At 49.4% G+C, this 19,505-nt stretch overlaps 1 protein-coding gene across 3 annotated transcripts in view; it reads right to left on the bottom strand.

Moving 5' to 3' along the window:
* Positions 1–909: 909 nt before the first annotated feature.
* IGSF3 (immunoglobulin superfamily member 3) overlaps positions 910–19,505 on the bottom strand; it is a 162,168-nt gene continuing 143,572 nt past the window's right edge. For 2 of the 3 annotated variants that reach the window (XM_084642221.1, XM_084642223.1), the window contains 4 exons: positions 18,006–18,416; positions 14,382–14,789; positions 6,443–6,865; positions 910–3,969 (listed from right to left, as the gene is read on the bottom strand). In XM_084642221.1, coding sequence (XP_084498347.1) covers positions 3,719–3,969; positions 6,443–6,865; positions 14,382–14,789; positions 18,006–18,416 — 1,493 coding nt within the window. In that variant the 3' untranslated portion in view covers positions 910–3,718. Of the gene's footprint in view, positions 3,970–6,442; positions 6,866–9,043; positions 9,647–14,381; positions 14,790–18,005; positions 18,417–19,505 lie in introns of those variants that run through there. The other variant, XM_084642222.1, reaches the window with a different exon arrangement.

Genomic DNA, 19,505 nt, shown 5'->3' on the forward strand with positions numbered 1-19,505 from the left:
ACACACTCAGCATTGCGGTTTGCCCCACAGACCACTCCCCCCTGCGCTTCAGATGCCACCTCTTTGGAGCTGCAGTGGAGGATCTATCCTCATGGCCCCTGCGCATGCACCTGCCCACCTGTGCATGGCCATCCTGCTGCAGATAGTCTCTGTTTTAGAACATTCCTTGCACTCCCCTCTCCTGCTTGAGTCCATTTAGGGAAATGTGGTGGGTGGGAAGAGGAATTTGTAATTGTGCAAATGCCTGAAAATGTGATCCTTAAATGTGTGCTTCAGTTTCCCCAGCCACAGAATGGAGGTGCTGACAAAGCAGTTTTACAAAAGGTTGGCCAGATTCTTGCACTGTCAATAAAAATTGTTTTAGTACTGAGGTGCCACCCATGTTCTTTCCGAGATTGCACACAAATGGAGAACCAGGAACACAAGGCCAAAGAAATGGGCAGCTCCTTCCTGTTTTGAACTTTGATGGGATCTGTAGGAGTGTGTTCTACGGCAACTTCTGTATTAGCCAGCTCTCTGAGCAAGCCAGGGCAAGTTATTCTGCCACACCACAGTGGCTGTGCACGCTGTGACCCAGAATGAGAGCAGAGCTATGCCAGCAGAAAACCTAAAGCCAGAATTCACCTAGAAGTGAGTGGCTCTAGAAAGTTCTGGGAAGTCAACATTAGCCTTTCCTCTGACCCCACTATAGCTGCCAGCCTCCTGGGTTGCTTATTACGTACTTCCCTCACCAAAACTGTGCCAAATGCATGGTTAGAATCCAAAGGCCAGATTACATCTCAATTTGACACAGCTCAGATGCCATTCGGAAGCTACCTCTTGGCCAGCAGTACATGAGTAGGTGTGCATGAATGAGGAAAAAGAGCAGGCTGAAAGCCCCTATCACACAAAACCAGCAACAAACATTCATCACAATTTCAACACAGTTTACTACAGCTCTCAGGTGTGTTGTATAAAACATGTCTAGTGCAACACAATACAAAGCTCTTTTTTAAAAAAAAATCCCAAACAGGTTTCCACATCATGCATGGACAGAGTTTTCTCTTTGCTTCTTGGCTCGTAACAGAAAGTTAAGCGGAGAAAAGGTTGTTTGAAAAACTTCATGATAAAAGTTGTTGCACGAAGAGTCTGGTTTATTAAAAAAAATATCAATATGTTGCCAGCCCAACTGATAAGTCATATTCCAGGTAAACTGTGTAACCACAAACGCTGCTTCGAGGGAAAGCCCACCTCATGGCCCTCAGGAATGCATCTGCTTAAGGGAACTGAGCCGTGGAAGGGAATGTTTCTGGCCACTGGAGGTCACTGTGTAACAGCTTTCCATGGGAAGGGGGAAGCAATGCCAGTTCGAAAGGATGGGGAGAGATGTAGAGGCTACTGGGTCAATACAGCAGATTTCTAGTGCTCAGCTGAGGAGCAATGTTCTCTTAGGGCAGGAAAGGCTTCTCTTGATGTCTTTTTTTCCTTTTAAAACTGAAATGAGTTGCACTTCCTGCCCTGAAGCAGTATGTACAGGAGATTTTACATTTATAAAACAATACCCACTGGTTTTGGGGCTGCTGTTTGTTTGGTTTTTTTTGGTTAGTTCTTCATTTCCATTCGCTTTTCAATCCTCCCTTCTGAGCAGACCCTCTGGATAGCCAAGGGGGAAGAGTGTCTGAGTGTATATTAGAGAACAATATTATACACACAGGAGGGCTGCTAAGCAGTAACAATTTGATGGAGGGAGACTTCAAGAAGGTATGAGTGAAATGGAGCATAGCAAATTCCTTCCTTATAAGGAAAGGGATCTCTTAAAACTAACGTTAGGTGGACTCCCCCTCCAGTTGAGTGAGACTTTTATGCACATGTATGAAGTATAGACACGCCCCCTCTCCTCCATCTATGGAGAGATTACACAGGGTGTAGATTTCTGTGCAGGCTCTTCACCTGCACTGAAACATCAGAGCACCATGGTTTAACCTACTAGCCCTGCAGAGTTCTCCAAGCAGGGCTGCTCTATCATGGACCTGCCAGCTCCTTCTCTCTTGAGGAAGGATAGTCCGATTGGCTTGCAGAGGGCAGAGGCTGCGGGAATGGTCCCTCACAGACACACAGGGATGGGGAAACAGGGTGTGCGGTATATCCCCACTTGGATTTAGCCACTCCACAAAAGACAAACAACGGCCAAGTTTGCCAGGACAGCAAGGAAGACACTAAAAGGCCATTCTAGGCCATCGTTCCCCCCTTCCTCCCCCCCCCCCCCAACATATGCCAAGGATGTGTTAGAGGTGGTGGTTTCCTACACCGGATGTGCTGGGGTACTTGGCTTAGTGAGTAATGGAATTTGGGTGCTCCAATTATACAGAACCCCCATGTGGTTTTTAACTGCTGTATCTTTCACGGAAAGAACAGCACCTACTGCCCCAGCACTTGCTTACAATAGGGGGTTGCAGGGAATAGAGTTGTTCTCCTAGAGAAATAAAGCCAAAATAAAGAAAATGGCACAAAAACACACAAGAGAAGGGAGAGAGGATCTGTTTCTTTCCAGAGGGCATAGTAGCACCCGAGGAGCAAATCCCTCCGGCAGCCTCCTTGCCTGGTTTCAACTCACATTGGTAATTAGTGCAAGTCATTGGAAACAAAATGAAACCTGTCATTAATTCCACACTCCCATTGCGTGGCTGTAACATACTACCCTTGCAGAACAATTCAAATATAATGAATCCCAGTAAATGGAGCGTCCCCCTCCCCTGCTTCCTAAAGTCATTACTTTGGTCAAGCTGACAAGGTTGGATCCAGCTGTCTGGCCCCGTGTGACTGGAGCACACAGGCAGCCCAGTCTCAACCCTGTCACCTCTGAGAGAGCGGCAGTACTGTTTAGTAAAACCGAGGGGGAGGCTTTTGTCCCTGGTAAGCTGGGCTGTCTGGGAAGTCTTCTGGCTAGCGGCAGGGCCAGAGTGTCTCATAAGCCCCAGGCACACACAGTCCTTTGGAGCAAACCAGGCTCTTTTAGTCCTGACTGCAAGTGGCCTGAGCGTCCAATCCTGTCCAAGGACAAGACGACACCCCCCAAATGAAGCCCCGCATACATGCTAAATCCTCAAAGAAAGGAGAAACGTTTGGGACGGAGAAGCGGCTGAGCTAGCCTCATCTTTGAGACAGACCTCACTGAAACCCAGGTGCCCTTAAAGCGCAGTTCTGGTCCTGTTCACTTCAGGATAGTGAGCAGCTGGCTCAGTTCACCTTGGAGAAAGATTTTGTTCACTATAACATGAAGTCCAAGGAGGGGCGAACAAAATCTATTTCAGGAAATGAATACTTTTACTCCAAAAAGAGCCCCAGGATACCCAGACCAGAGCGCTGAATGAAACTGCTCTGGGAGCTGCTCACGGGGCAACGGGGAGGGAAAGATGACAGTCTTTGGGTAACAAAAGCATAAGCCTAAAGGATAACAAGTGATGAGAACAAAAAGAGGGAAATCCACTATGTACAGCAAGCACGTGGACTGTCCATCCATCTCTGGACTAGTTTTGTTATCACAGGTGCTTGAGGAAGACTCAGACCCTCCAATCCCAGAGCTGGGGGACTCTGAAGGACTCAGTCGCGGAGTCAAAGAACAGATGCTGAAACAAACTAAACAAGAACATCAAAACCTCTCCGTTCCTTTGGGTTCCAGGTGTGTCTTTGCCCCGTCTCTCTCTCTCTCTCTCTGTGGGTCAGTCTCGGCCTCTCCCCTTTAGTCTATAGTTCCTGGGTGGATGCTGAGGACGGGCGGCTCCAGGCAGGTGGGAGAATAGTTGAGGTGTGGCTCTTTGATCCACAGCAAAGGGACCCCATTTTTGCCCTCTGAGTTCTTGCTGGAGTTCCTGCTCTTGAATCGCACCAGCAGGATGGCAATGACCAGGATGCCGAAGATGGGGAAGGGGTAGAAGAACACAAAGTAGAAGAGGGCATCGTTGGAGCAGATGGTGGACTGCAGAGTGGAGCCTGAAAGCAGAGACAAAACAAGGGAAAAAACTGAACACCACTGAACGCTGAATCTTGGTCATCACCACCACTAGCCAGAGAACTGTCAAAGAGACGGTGATAACAGACTAGTGTGAAGATGGGGAGGCATCAAGCTCAGAGTGGATTTTCAAATCTCCTCCTCCCCACAAAGGTGCTCTTTCCCTCAGTAAATGTCAGCTGGAGGGGGCTTGTTTTCCTTGCCTGACACTTATTCCTTTATATTAGACTCATATTCATCTCTGTACTCAAGAGGTGGGGTCAGGTCATATTTTACTCCCGTCGTGCAACCATTCAAACCTAGAAACTTTTTTTTAAATGAAAGCTGAGATTTTCACCAAACCCCACGACTCTGGGACCTGGGGCTTTAAGAAAAACACCAAATATTACAAGACTCGGCAACACAAAGCAACAATATCTCAGGGAAAGTTTCACCTTTTATTCTGTTCACCAGTATAAAGTAGCTGAACCCTGCAACTTTCATCAGGAGGACTCGCACCAAGCTAGCTTAGTCTAAAGAGCCTCTGAGTTTGTGGATGCTGGGGTTTGACTGAAAGGAGACAGTGATACTTCTGCCCTCTCCAGCTCCAATCCCAAAGGCTGCACTGATCTACCTTCCAGACAGGGCTCAGATCCTGCTCTACCACCTATTCTGGAAGAGCTTTCTATTTAAAGGGACAGTGCCCCAATGCAATACAAAACCCTATTTATGGAGATTCCTATACGAGTCACACCCATGGCTGGGTGCTCTGCTTTGTCTTGCATGGCAGGGAGAGATGATGGAATAATGTACAGACACACCACAGCACACAATGCAACTGGCTCACCCAATAACTAGCCTGATATTCTTAGCTCTGATGCAGCCGCACGATTTGGTGCTTGAGGGAGTGATTTACCCAGAGCAGATATTTTTTGGTATATTTATGTCCCAGGTATTCCATGCCCAGGTGACAGCAATCCTCCTCAGGGGGAAATGGAGGGGTTGGGGAAGGGAGTGTGGTGCAGCCACATCTTAATTCTCCCTCCCCACCCTACACATACATTTAAGTCCCTTATTTGAAGAGACAGACCTTGGTCTCAGTGACACACAGGGATCTACCACTGTGGTGTGTCCCACCTACCACATTTGTAAGTCAAGTGGCTTTTTTACTTCCCATTCCACTGGGAGTAGAAAGGGCGGAGTGGCTCACTAGCATGAGTGCTTAATACTCAGCCTCACTCATGCTTCTACCTCTGCGATCCATTCCCCGATCTCCAATGGGCGTGCCCATGGAGCCTCATTGCATCGCATATTCCAAAAGACAGGGATAGCTTGAACTAAGATTCCCCATCCTCAGCTCCGAAACATGTCCTACCGAGGAAATCCGGCAGGGAAACCAGAAAGGATAGCTGGCATCTCAAAGGGCCCGCCCCGTGCACCTGAAATGCCAGGGGTGACAAGTGAGCTGTCTGCAGCTCCAAGCACTGCAAAATCCACAGGACTTGCATCCAAAGCCTGTTTGCACCTTCTCACCCTATGCGCTGGAAAAGGAAACTGGAAATGCTGCACAGTTCAGCCCAGTGCACACTGGCTCTCAGAGCAGAAGAGAAGAAAGCAGCATGTGTGTCAAGCTCCTCAAAAGTTCCCGGCAAGTCAGTCAGGCACAAGCGTCTCCCCTATAGAAGACAGTGCAGCCTCCGGCTGTGCAGCTGACCCGTAGGATGCTGGATTTTATGCTGATGTACAGACAGTAGCTGGGAGCACCTGGGTCACTAGAGTTTGAGGAACAGGCTCATCCTAAACCCCTATGGACATTAGCCAGTGTCACAAAGCCAGCCACCTCAATTCAGGGCTTCTGGCTGTTGCTTCTCAGGGATGAGGGAGGGGTCATGCAGGTCAGTGACAGACATCATGCTCCCAAGCTCCAGCACTGCCCGGCTTTTAATTGTGTTTCTGTCTTTTTTGGTTGTCAGTGAATACAGCGCTGGCGAAAGGCACCAGGGTTGGACACTCTGATGAATAAGTCCCTCCTTACCCACCGGAAAGGCACAGCATAAGCCACTTCAACTGCACCTGCCTGCCTCACCCCTAACCTGAAGGAGCCTCTTCAAGGCAGGACAGGACAATCCAGTCTCCATGGTCCATTCAATCCTTGGCCTCTCTGCCTTGATTGCCAACAAGGGGGGCCACTGGTGTCAATGGTGGACAGGAGTCCCCTACGAACTAGATTGAAACCCACCAACTCACAACATAGGGGACACCAGACAGGAATGACTTTGGGTTATTCCCCATCTGAATCTATGGCAGAAGTGAAAGGCTCCATTATTAGCCTCCTAGCATGATGCCAGAAGGTTGTAGGGCCTGGGGAGAACATTTGCATAGATATATTAACATACACTTCTCTGCACAGTCCCATGCCTCAGTCTCCCCGGCGGCCCCGCCCCACCTCCCCGTTGGAGCCGTCTGACGTCTCACCTGTGTCCTGCACGTGAATAGTGACAGTGCCAGACTCCTCCTCAGCCAGCCTGTACCACACCCCTTTGGGATCAGGCAGCCACTCCTCCACGAGGCATGAGTAGTTGCCAGCATCAGCAGGGCCTGCCTGCAGCACCGTCAGTCGGTAGAGGACAGAGGAGAGCCTCTGGAAGCGCAGCCTGCCTTCAAAGCGGCCTGCCTCCTGGCCAAACACTGCATCCGGGCCCACGCTTAGCAGGGCCTCCCTCTCCTCCTCTTCCTCCGTGCCATGGCCTCCTCCCTCTTTCATCCTCAAGTTGTACCAGGTCACAGCAAAGTGGGACTCTTGGCTGGAGCGGGACAGAATGCTGCAGTCCAGCGGGAAGGGCTCCTTCTCCAGCACCGTGAGGTTGGAGATGGCGGTATCCACCTGCAAGGTGGGATCTGACAGTTCGGAGACATTCATTAATGAAAGCGGAGAGAAAAACAGAACAAACACTGTCTGAAATGGCTACCCCTTTCCCGCCCAAGTGCACAGCCACGGTGGGGGTGGGTGAAGCACAGCCCCCAGGCTAAACGCAGCCTATCCCTGGCCACTGTACCATTTGTGGCCATCCCGTGCAAACATCCCCAGCGAACAATGCTTCATTTTGATCAGAGGGTCGAAATGTGAACTTTCCTATAGCTCAGTTAGGCCTTGTTTGTGCTACCCAGACAGACCCTGGCAGCAACATTCCAGGAAGAAGTGTGCATGTACGTATACTGTCATATGGAAAAACGGTTACATCAAGGTAATTCATTTAGATGCATAAAGAAATAAGGAACTCCAAAAAATTACAGTTCTCCTATATTCACTCACATTGTGTATATTAAGGAACAATACTGCTCCATCATTAATGTTGCAAATAAACTTACATTATAAGTCTGATCTTTTTCTCCTGAGTTCTAAAATTTACAAAAGCCATCATATTTTTGGCCTCAATACTGATAACTCTGATCTGGGGCCAAGGTTGATTTTTTCTGAAAAAGCACAAAGTGAATCGGACAATGGGTTCCTAAATCATGATGATCCCCCAAAACAGAGGTGTTAAATACAGTTTCAAGATTCTCAGGGTTGTCGTTTTCTGGGTTGTTTTTTTTTTTTTTTTTTAGCCACTTTGCAGCAAACAAAGGGGAGGGATAAAGCTAGCTTCACCAGTTCCCCTCGCTGAGATCCAGGGCCCAGGACCTAAATTTAGTTGTTTAAAATCTGATTTCAAGAACAATTAATATTTGATTTAGTAACATCATCAAGGAACATGGGCTCTGGAGAACCTACCACAGCACCCCAAAGAGCTGCCGGAGATCTAAGTTTCCATTTAAAGATTTAAGAATGCAACTTCTAGCCCTTCTCTTTACACAGACTGAGTTCAAAGTGCAACCAACTACAAGGGAATCTTTTCAATAGAAAAATAATTTCTCCTCAGAAGCTTGGCCGGAGGTTCCCCCTCCTGGAGACCTCAGCAGGTCCAAAGGAAATAGGGGACTTCCCCTTTGATCTCTTCCTATGCAAAAGTACACCCGTAAGCCCCACTCAGCTTTTCTACCCTGTAGGCCATCTAAGTTCCATTTAAGGGAGCACAGCTCCTGTGTAGACTTCAGGAGGCTATTTTGGCTGGCTCCTGGGGTCAGGGGCTAATTTTGGATCATTTTGGGTGGGAAGCCTGTTACAGGCTGTGTGGGGATCTTCCTGGAACCTACCAAGGTCAGCAGGGAGCCCTTAGGAGCCCTGATGAGCAGCCCAAGGTTCATGGGATCAGGGGAGGTTCTGAGATTCCTAAAGGCCATGTCTACACTACAAAGTTAAGTCGATTTTATGTAAGTTGACATCGAGCCTCCGATTTAAGCAAGTCGATCTTGCGTGTCCACGCTATGCTCATTGTAGCGGCGGAATGCACCCTCACTAGCAGGGCTTGCATTGATGCCTGGAGCACTGCACTGTGGGTAGCTCTCCCACAGGGCATGTAGTGGAGTGGAATTTTGGGTTGGGCTTGCAATGCCTTATGAGACCAAACATTTGTGCGGGTGGTTACGGGAACAAAGTATTAGCCTCCCATGATGCACTTTCCCCCCTCCCTCCCTGAAATCAACCGCAAAAAAACCAAGCCTTTTTCTCGCCTTTTTTTGGTAGGCCTGGGTTACCCGTGCAGACGCCGTAGCACGATAAGCATGGACCCAGCTCAGCTGTATGCTGTTGTTGTAAGCATTACCAACACCTCACGCCTTATCCTGCAGTATTTGCTCAGCCAAAGTAGGAGCCGCTGCATGGAACAATGTGATACCACGCTAGCAGCCCTGCTGGAAGACACAGAGCGGAGCAATTCGCAGTTGCTGGAGACAGTCACGCATCATCTTTACATGGTGGAGCGCTGCTGAGAAGCCAGAAACCAGGGTAATAAGAAGAGCACATTGAGGGCTCTGTGTCTCCGGGAGGCTTTGAAAACCAGTTTCAGCAACGAGCCAGAATAATGTGACACTTATCTGTGTTCCTTACCAAACTGTCCACTTCATTGCATTTTCTCCCTGTAAATTCCACCCACACTAACCACTGTGTGTTGAATGAATAAAGAGCCTTTTCTCCTCAATATGTTAAGTTTTATTATGAGCACAAACACACAGAGACAGCAAAGAAAAGTAAGATAACCTGGGGCAAAAGGGCTGATAACACCGTGGGGGGAGAAACAAGGATGGCTTGCTTACAGATGCACTGCAATAACAATCAAAGGTGTGGGAATGGGCGCCTTCTGGTCCTTGTACCCTCCCCTGGTGTTGAGTGCAAGGGATACCGAACTTTCCTCCCCCGCCTCATAGGACGTTTGGGGGAGGAGGATGTAGAACTGGGCGATGATGGCAACAGGTTCAGCATAGGCTGCAGAGGGATTCTACCATCCAGCTGCCTTTCTTGAACCTCAACCAGACGCTTCAACATGTCTGATTGCTTCTTCATATTCCGCAGCATCTCTTCCTGCTTGGCACGCTCTTGTTCCCTGCATGCTCTCCTGTCCTCCCTGTCCATGCCCACGTTCTCAGACAGTGTGATCCTCCATGCGCTGCACTCTGTCTTGTCACTCTTGAAGGCGCGCATTAACTCCTGGAACAGGTCCTCCTGAGTCTTCTTTTTCCGCCTTCTAATCTGGGAAAGTCTCTGTCCCGGTGTGGAGGATGTGCCAACGGACAAGGTTTCAGCTGCAAGGAAGACAAAACACTAGGGTAGCATTAACAGTGCATATATTGTTTCTGGTGCAAGGTTAATTTTTTTTTTTAAAATAAAAAAAAACACCCCTCAATGCACTTCCCTGCAAACCACAACATAATCACAACCACTGGCTACTGAAAGAGTCAGTTTGCTGCTCCAGCCATGGTGAGTAAGGCCAGGAGGCATGGGCGAGAAGTCTTGTGCTGCAGCTTTTGTGAAGACATCCTTGGGATCACTGGTTGGAGCTTGACAAAAGCCCCCTTGCCCCTAGAAACCTGGATGGTGCTTGAGGACAGGCCGCAATGTAAAGCCCCCCAAATAGTTTGTTTTTTTTACAGAAGTGGCACTGGGTTGGGGTGGGGAGGATGGAGACAACTAGGAAGCTGCCCTCCCTGCCTTTTTTAAATACTGGTTGCAATATGCAGTGATCCCTTCCAATCACAACCACGGCACGTTTGGCAAAGTGTGGTTGTACGACCCAGATTTCACCAAACGGGGGGTGTATTACTTGTTGAATTGTTTGTGGTTAAGGGCTAGCATTGAAAGCTTCCCCATTTCCCCTACGTGATCATATGTAATATCACTCTCCTGAGGGTTACAGAGGTGGCAGGGGAGCAGATGCTGCAAGTGTTTGGGTACAGACCTGGTCCTTATGCTGCAATGATGCCAGCAGAGTTAATACTGGAGTGCCATGGGAAAGTGTCCTACTGTGATGAACAAAACAAGGCAGCCCTTCCCAGAAACCTTCTGCAAAGGATTGCAGAGTACCTCCATGAAAGCTTCCTAGAGATCTCCATGGAGGATTCCCGGGCCATCCCTGTGCACATAAACAATCTTTTTCAGAGAGCACCCTCTGTGTAGCTGGAGTGGCCATCGATACCCACTACACCTACCTTTTTGTTCAGATTAAACCTAAAAAATAACAGCATGTAACCCCTACAGTTTGATTGGAAAGGTGTACTCACCAGAGGTGCCTTCCCTGGCATCACGCTCTGCCGCCAACTGGTCCTGTGAAGGGGGTGGGCTCCAGGGCTAAAAACAGTTCTTGGCTGTTGGGGAGAATGGATCCTCTACTTGTCTGCCTCACATTTCCCTCCTCCTCCTCATCAGTGTCCTCCTTGTTGTTGCTTGAGGTCACTCAGGGCTCCGGGGAGGTATCCACAAAGTGTTTTGGGGTAGTGGTGGGGTCGCCACCAAGAATCGCATGCGGCTTCTCATAAAAGCGGCATGTCTGTGGGGCAGAACCAGAGCGACTGTTCACCTCCCTTGTCTTCTGGTACGCTTGTTGAAGCTCCTTTATTTTCATGCAGTGTAGCCCTTCTCCCCCAGGCCCCGGGTGATCTTGGCATAGATGTCAGCATTTCTTCTACTGGCTTGGAGTTCTGCCTGCACAGACTGTTCTCCCCACACAGCAATGAGATCCATCACTTCCTGTGTACTCCATGCTGGAGCGCGATTCCGACCTTGGGTCTTCATGATCAGCCGTGCTGACAAGCTCTCCACGCTGATCAAACAGGAAATGAAAATTTAAAAGTTCCCGGGGCTTTAACAGGGGAGCGGCTGTTTCCTGTGTACTTGGCTGACGTGCAGCGCAGTTGAAAGTGCTCTCCAGAGCAGTCACAGCAGAGCACTGTGGGACACCTCCTGGAGGCCAATTCATTTGAATTACACAACGCAGTGTCTATACTATCCCCATGTCGACCTGTGGATGTCAAATCAAGCGCTACACCTCTTGCAGAGCTGGAGTACAGAAGTCAACTTTACAGGCCATTTAGGTCAGCGGAAGGGACTCGGTAGTGTAGACACATACATTATTAAATTGACCTAATGCAGCTTATGTCGACCTAAGTTTGTAGTGTAGACCAGGCCTAAAGCTGACAAAGCGGTGGAATAGGGAAGAAAGTCTCCACTCCCTTTGATCCTCTTCATGGACAATGGGGAGTAGCTGAAGTAGGAGGGACTTTTTCCCTTCATTCTATCAACTCTCAAAGTCTGCCACCTGCATTTCCCACGCCCCACTTCCTGCAGGCATTAAGAAGATAATAGGAATGTGGCTCTCCTACAACTCTCTACAGCATCCTGAGAGTCTAAAGAAGTTCACAGAAGTGGGACACTTTTTTTGTGGACCTGAGGTCTGCAGCATCAGGACTTCCCTCTAAAGGGCAGCAGGTGGTGTTTGCAGCTAGCAGGATCCCCTCCCCCAGGCCTCCCAAGCATTGCTGGATCAGGGCCCTTAGGGTTTACAGGAACAGGGCACCTTTCTAGCAGTTCTTAGGTATTTGAGATGGTCCTAAGGAAATTCTCATATAAGAAACTTCATGCAGGTGATGTAAGGCTGCAAGTATATGTCAATGGTTTGAGTTTGTGTCCTTCATGGAGGCCGCAGGAGGAAATGGAGAAGACAAGCCTTGAGATTCTTGAGATTTCTAAGATACACACAAGCAAGGCAAATCCAGGCCTCCTCATAAAGCAGCAAATACAGGAAAGGCAAAAACCCAGTTTTCCTCCTTTTTGCAAGTTACCTACGAGAGTATTTTCCAATTGCTCACAACTACTGAGTCCCAAAAAATAAGAACAAAGAGATTCTTTTTCATGGAAGAATGAGTCACATGCTAAGTTTGGAGCTTTTCTTCAGCCGTTTTTGAGTTACTTGTGAGCAAAAAAAAGTTGCTTTTCTTTAAACCTAAATCAATGTAGTCCTCTTCCCCTATCTCCCCACACCCATCCAACGCAACACACACTTCCACCGCTCAAAAGGGGCTAAAGGGATTTCCTGCTACACTTTGCTAAAGCATTCATCTCAGGGCTTCGATCAGGGCTGGGAAGTTTCAGCCCAAATGGAGATCTATAAATAATCTTAGTTATAGTATGTGTAATCTACGTAGTAATCCCTTGGAGACATGAGGACCTTTCTGCTCAAGCCATGTCATTTGGAAGAGTTTCCCAAGCCAAGATTTCATGGATATGATTTTCATAATCCCCGAGACAGCATTTTTTCCCTTTAGGGCACAAACCCTCTCCACAGGTAATTACATCCCTGCCACAACCTTTCCAGTCTCCTGACATTTTGCCAGCAGCATTGCACATAACCAGGGAGAAGTCCCAATGAAATATCCTGGGGATCTGTGTAAAAACAATCAATGAATGTATTCCCAGGGGCTTAAATCCAGAAGGGAATATTATGATCGTCTAGTGTGACCTTTTGTCTAGCACAGGCCAGAGAATTTCAACCAGTGATTCCTTCATCAAGCTCAATAATTTCTGGCTGAACAGAAGCATTTCATTTAAAAAGACATCCTGTCTTGATTCAAACACTTCAGAGGATGGAGAATCCACCACTTCCCTCGGTAAGTTGTTCATTACCCTCACTGTTCAAAATGTGTGTCTTATTTCCAGTCTGAATTTGTCTGGCTTCACTTTCCAGCCAGGGGCTCTTGTAATGAGTGAAAGGCTTCAGACATACACCTCCTGCAAAGCAGGCACAGGCTCTGGAAAGGCTAAGGAAGGGTTCTGTTCCCACTGTCACTTTGTTGTACATGGCACGAGTGTGTATTTGGCAGCAGCAGGGAACACAGGAACTGCCAGACCAGATTAGACCAGTGGCCCATCTAGCCCAGTAGCCTGTCTCTGACAGCAGCCAGCACCAGATGCTTCAGAAGACAGTGCAAGAAGCCCCAAAAGTGAGCAGTTATGAAATAATCTCCTCCCAGGAGAAATTGCTTCCTAACCCCCTCATCAGGTAGAGGGCCGGGAGTTCTGTTCCCAGACTGGACAAGTCACAATATTGCTCTGCTTCAGTTTCTCCATCTGTAGTGTGGCGACAATCCATCTTGCTAAACAGCTTGGCTAAAAGCTCCAGTCTGAATGCCTGAAGAGGTTTTCAACCCATGTAATTATCTCCCATCAGATGCTCATGCAAGATCATAAGGTCCCTTTAAACAGATCATGATGTCACACAAGGTCGCACTTTAAACTAGAACATTAACACCGTGTAAAATATATGCAATGTAAGTCATCTGAATGATTGAAATGAAAAAATATCTAGATATAAATTCCGCGCTCTCCATCTCCACCCCCTTGCTGCACCTTGGGGTCAGGGTGGTGCTGGTGTTTTAAAAAAAATCATAGGCCCTCCAGCAACATCAGAGAGGAAGACAACCAATCCCCAAATCCTATTAGAGGATTGCTGTGTCTGCGGTACCCCATGTTCTCCCTCCAGATTAGCATGGTGGCAATGAAGGGACACAGAAATGTTAGCTCAAGCTGTTGCTGCTGCCAGCCCTGCTCCCCCCAGCTCCGCTGCAGTGCATGGGGTGAGGGAACAAAGGAGAGAAAGAAAGAGGGAGTTGGCAACGGGCATGAAAGAGTCACACGGCCGCCATTCCCTTCCCTCCCTCCCTCCCCAGCATGCCCAAATCAGTCCTGAGCTGGTGGATGAAGATGCAGGCTGGACTGAGATATGGCTCCCTCACATGCCCACTGGAGATGGGGCTGCCAAGTGGTCATGTTTGGGGAGTGCTTTGAGGTGGCAGATGTGCCATTATAACAATGAATAGTCAGTTATGCCATTTCTCACAATGTGGGAGATTTCTGGTTTCAGGGGGGTGATGAGGAGAGGCCTGGCAAGCCAGGTTAGGACCCTCACAATTTGGGAGGGAGAGGAAGGGTCTCTCTCTCTGATGCAGCCCCAGAGCCCGAGGAATGTGACCCAGAGGATCCAGTTACCTGGCTGTTTCACAGTGACAGTAGTCAGCCCAGAGAGGTCTTCTGCCCTTTTGTACCACTGGTTGCTGGGATCCAAGAGCCACTCCTCGACGCGGCAGTCATAGGCTCCGCTGTCTTGCACCACCACGTTCTGGAGGGTGAGCAGGTACAGGCCTGGGGAAGGGCTCTCCAAATGTAGCCTGCCCTTCAGGTCGCTCAGTGCTGCCAGATCTCCGTACTGCAGAGTGGCCTGGCGGCTCAGCCGTGCCACTGCCTCTTTCTCTGGGTGGCCAGATTTCCACACGTACCATTCCACCGAGAGCTGCGAAGCGGGGCTGGTCCGGTTGGTGACGGCGCACTCCAGTGTCACCCACTGGTTCTCCAGAACCGTGATGTTCTTCTGGGTCTGGTTCACCTGTAGACGATTGTCTGGGGGGAGGGGAAAAACAGAGACCAAAAAAAAGCACGATGACATGACTGCAACAACTGCTGTCCTTCCTCACCCCAATCCCTTCCCAGCTGTGTGTGCCTCCTCACTCACGCCTAAAATCAGGCTCTCAGCTCCCCAGAGCTTCCTTTTGTTCTGTGAACCATCTAACACAATTCTGGGTGTGGTAAAAAAGATAAGGCTAGGATTTTCAAAGAAGCCAAAGGAAGTTCATTTGAATCCCTTTGAAATTCAATGGAATTTGGGCACCTGATTCTCTTAGTGCCCCTTTTTTCTCAGGTGAAATAAATACAGTCACCCAATCCCCATGGTGTGGAAGGCCAGAGAGGTACTGGAGACACAGCAATCCTCTAACAGGTTCTGGGGATTTAGAACGTGCCAACAAGACTATCTGGAGCTGAAGGGGTCACACCTGGTGTCCCTAGATTAGAAATTTCTCCTCAATTTGACCTACAACTTAATTGACACCGAGGGTGGCTGCAATCAGCTGTGTATGCACATAATGTGTATATCCCAGCCTCCTACCAAGCTGCCAAAGCAAACCCTCAGAAAGGGCAGGGTTTGAGCTTCCCTGGTACAGTAAATGCTCTGTCATGACAGAACAGAGATGGGTGCTAAAGGGTCTCACATAACACTGAGTGGCATAAGGTTTAGGGGTGTAAAGTCAACAGTGGGTTACAACCCTCCTCCTCCCATCACACATAGGTCCCCAGGCACGTAACCCCCTGCAACCACCCGTTGATATCTGTACTTCTTTGGACCAGAGTTTGAGGATCCATGGAGTACTGTGAACAACTGGGTCTGGTGACCATTTGGCCCTCGGGCCATATACTCTCGTCTGTGGTGTTTCATGGCCTGGATATATAGACATGGTAACACCTGACCTAGAGGTTGGAGACTGGCTACACTACAGCTGTAGGATAACTGCTCTGTCCTGCCTAGGCCCAGACTGCTGAAATGCTGAAGGACTGATTACCAGTCAAGGATTATGAGTTGAACCCCTCATCTGCATGATATTATCCTTCTGCAGATCTGCCTCCCAGCGGTGCTCTTCCCTCCTCCTCCCCTAGACCTAGAGGGTATTCTTTCTCAGCTGCAGTCACCCCCACAGGGTACTCTTCACATGCAGAGGAAGCTGGAGTCCTCTAGCTGTCTGGGCAAGGCAGGTTCCTCCTCCAGGAGGAGGCCGGGATAATATGCCTCTGGAGTGAGACCTGGATGGGGGAAGCTGTCAGCCTTTAAAGATCCTCCCTCCCCTCCCAACCCCACATAAACAGCCCTCCTCCCCTGCATATCCATGGTTGAGGACCACTTTGGCGGAGAGGAGCAGGATCCTGATTAATTCAGTACATCCTTATTACCTCCGTTTCCCATCGCTGCCAATGACATCCTCTGCCATGGAAACCACCAGCAGAGCAGAGTTCTCTCTCCCTGGCAGCCAGCTTCTCACCTCATTAAACTCATTACTCATCTCTCATGCAGAGTGCAAGAGAGCCGAGACACGCTCCCGTTGGGACATTGGCAGAGAGTAAAATCAAACTGGATATGAAAAAGCCCTGCATGCAGAGCTCTGCCAGGCACACACATGCCTGCTCCCTCTCATTAGGTCGCTAGTTGCCACTCCAGCAGCAGGACACTGTCTCAAACAGGAGTTACACTCTTACTTAACATTGACATAGGAGGAGCAGTCCCATGTAGCTAAGCCCAACCTCAACTTGACCACTTTTCCTTGTCAAGACAAAGCCACCAACAACTAAAGGCGTCTTCAAGCCCTTCTCCAGAAAGATCCATACAATGAGAGCTGTGCTGATCCCACCTCTCCACTCCCCCCAAAACCGATCCTCTACTTTCAACACAATGTAAAATGCCCCAGCCTGTCCACACCTCCCTCTTCAAGGCAGATCCCCTTCCGTTGTGTCCTCACTCCGACACAATCCAGCTTCTTCTCTCCCTAACCCTGCAGACATGCGCTCCCAATGCCAGCATCCATTTTGCTGGTTAATGACTCAACAGCTAAATCAAAACATAGCAGTGGGGAGATGGGGTTGCATGGAGAGTGCAGGCCATGGACAGCGTGAGGTAGGGAACTGCGGAGGCACGGCAGGTCAAGGCTTGTACCAGGCAAGACTACTGCCCACCCCACTTCTGCAAACATCCCCCATCCCAGCATGGTGCCTCTTATCCAGTTTCCTGCAAAACTCCATTTCCAGTTGCCAGCTATGTGGAAAGTAGCCAGTTCTCAAAGGACTACATGGATTTATGCATATGCCTGGAGAGGGTAAATCACACTTCCTTATTCCTGTGCAAGGCTCTGCTGTGGGAACAGGCAGGCTGTGTAATACCCGATACAGAGCCCTTTATCTCCTCCCTTTAACACACCGTTACAGCTCAGGAGGATGGTAAAACATCCCTGAGTACATTCCTTAACCCAGCAGTCTGCTTCCATTCCTGAACCCCCTTGGGCTTTCCCTGAGTGTGTGTGGGCGGGGGAAGGGGCAGAGGAGAATAGCCCTTGAGGACAGGGTCCCCATTTGAAGGGGAAGCTGCAGAGCCCCGCGTGGTTTGGACACAAATCAGTTCAGGGAGGAGACAGACATCATGAATGCGGTTGATACAGATGATAGCAACGGCAGACTCAGGCTGTGAACGTGATACACATGCGTAAGCCCCGGGTGCTCCTGGGGGTAACAGGAAGAGTGACAGTGGCTCTGAGCTTCAACATGACAGAGTAAGGCTGAGATGTTTCACTGACGCTAGCCCAGCTCTCCGTGGGTGATGGAAACAGGTGTGGAACCTATTAGCTGCCCAGGCCCAGTGGGAAACAAATGACCTTTATGTAGGAACACCTGCACCGCTTGCTAACCACACATCACCCCAGCCGGAACAGAGGGACTTATCAGATTCCAGCACTCTGGCTGGGAGGGGAGGCGCGTCCCAAGAGCACGCAACAAACAGGGGGATGTTTGGCAAAGTGGGAAGAGAAGCCTGGCTTCCAGTTTGGGGACAAAGGCCCAGGCTATGAGGTGAGGAAGGTGTGACTGGGTCCAGTTTGGGGACAAAGGTTTAGTGTGGGAGAGGGAGGAAGGGGAGAAGGATTTAGCTCAACAATATTTAGTTCAGCTACAGGTTTTGGGCAAAGTTAACTGCTGGAAAGAGGGTTTGCCAGGGGAATGCCCTGCTGGTGTAGTCCATGTTACCTGGCTGCTTGACGGTGACCTCGGTTCGCCCAGACACCTCCTCCGCCAGCTTGTACCAGGCATGGTTGGGGCTGAGCAGCCACTCCTCCACATGGCAGTAGTAGCTGCCGCTGTCACTGACCTCTGCCCGCTGGACAGTAAGGCTGAAGAGCCCTCCAGAGGAGGACCGCTCGAACTGCAGCCTCCCCCGTAGCCCCTCCTCCTCGGCGTAGGTGCCGTACTCGAAAGCAGAGCTGTGGGTTGTCTTCAGGATGAGCTTGCCATCGGCGTCGGACGGCTTGTGGACATACCACAGCACAGCAAAGTGAGAGTCCAGGCTGGTCTGCGATTTCACGGAGCAGTTCAGGGGGATGGGCCTGTTCTCCACCAGGGTGATGCTCCGCTTTGATTTGCTGACCTGTAGCTTGGTCACTAAGAGGAAGGAGAGGGGAGGATGAGAAGTGGTAGGTCATTAACACAGAGAAAAAACACCCACAGTTAATTTAAAAAAAAAAAAAAAAAAGATGACAACCCTCCCCGCACATGCAGTCTCATCCATTATCTCCTTGTATAAGACTAAATAGGACCACTGATCCACCGGAATTTAGAGACCCCTGTATTGAATCTTCTTCCCAGTTTCCTCCTTCACCTCAATGAACTCCTGAATCCTCCCCACAGCTCCCACAGTGAGAGGCTTGGTTTCTCACAGCTGCCTCAGGCCCCTTAGAAGGATCCTGGATGAAGGCATCCAGTCTAGCAGGAGATTCACACATATCATCCGTTCTCCAGGGACTTCAGATTCCTCCGTCCCTAGGGCTGCACTTGTTAAATGAACCCTTGTTTTTCCAAAGCTTCCTGCACAAATCTCTGTGCTGCTGACCCAGCGCCACAGAAAGCCACCTGCAGATAGAGCGTGTACCCTGCCACACCCTGATCATCTCACTGAACTGAAAGCTTTTTAAAGGCTATTGGGGATCAGATCAATATGGACATTAAAACATGAGCAACGTGAGAAACAGACACTTGACTGGAATGGAAGAGGAGGGAAGCATAGTCCGGTTTGCAGTCAGAGCCCATGGCGGGAAGTCAGGAATTCTGTGCCAAGTTCTGCCACATGCTTGCTGTCTGACCTTGGGCAAATCACAGAGACAGTGACTCTCTCAACTTCCCACCATTACCTCCATCAGTTCAGCTCCCCGAGTGGTAGCAAAGGTGGCTGCACTAGTGTATGCAAGGCACAGCACCCACTGGTATTTTAGCCACTGCGTTCAGACCCGCTCTGAACAGGGTGACAATGGGTTTAAAACCCTGGTGCCCTCCCTATGCTGAAACAAGAATTATGGAGTGACAGTCTTTTTATTGTATGTGCATGGGCTATGCCTAATACAATGGGCCTTAATCCCTGACTGGTGCCCCTAGGAACTACTTCAACACAAACAAAATAGTTCAGTGTATTTACATCTGTATGAAGGTACCGGTGCCTTTCCTGCACTTTTGGGGCTATCTGGGATTTGGTATGCC

This window comes from Lepidochelys olivacea, assembly GCF_965140295.1.
Source record: "Lepidochelys olivacea isolate rLepOli2 genome assembly, chromosome: 1".
Classification (NCBI taxonomy): Eukaryota; Metazoa; Chordata; order Testudines; family Cheloniidae; genus Lepidochelys; species Lepidochelys olivacea.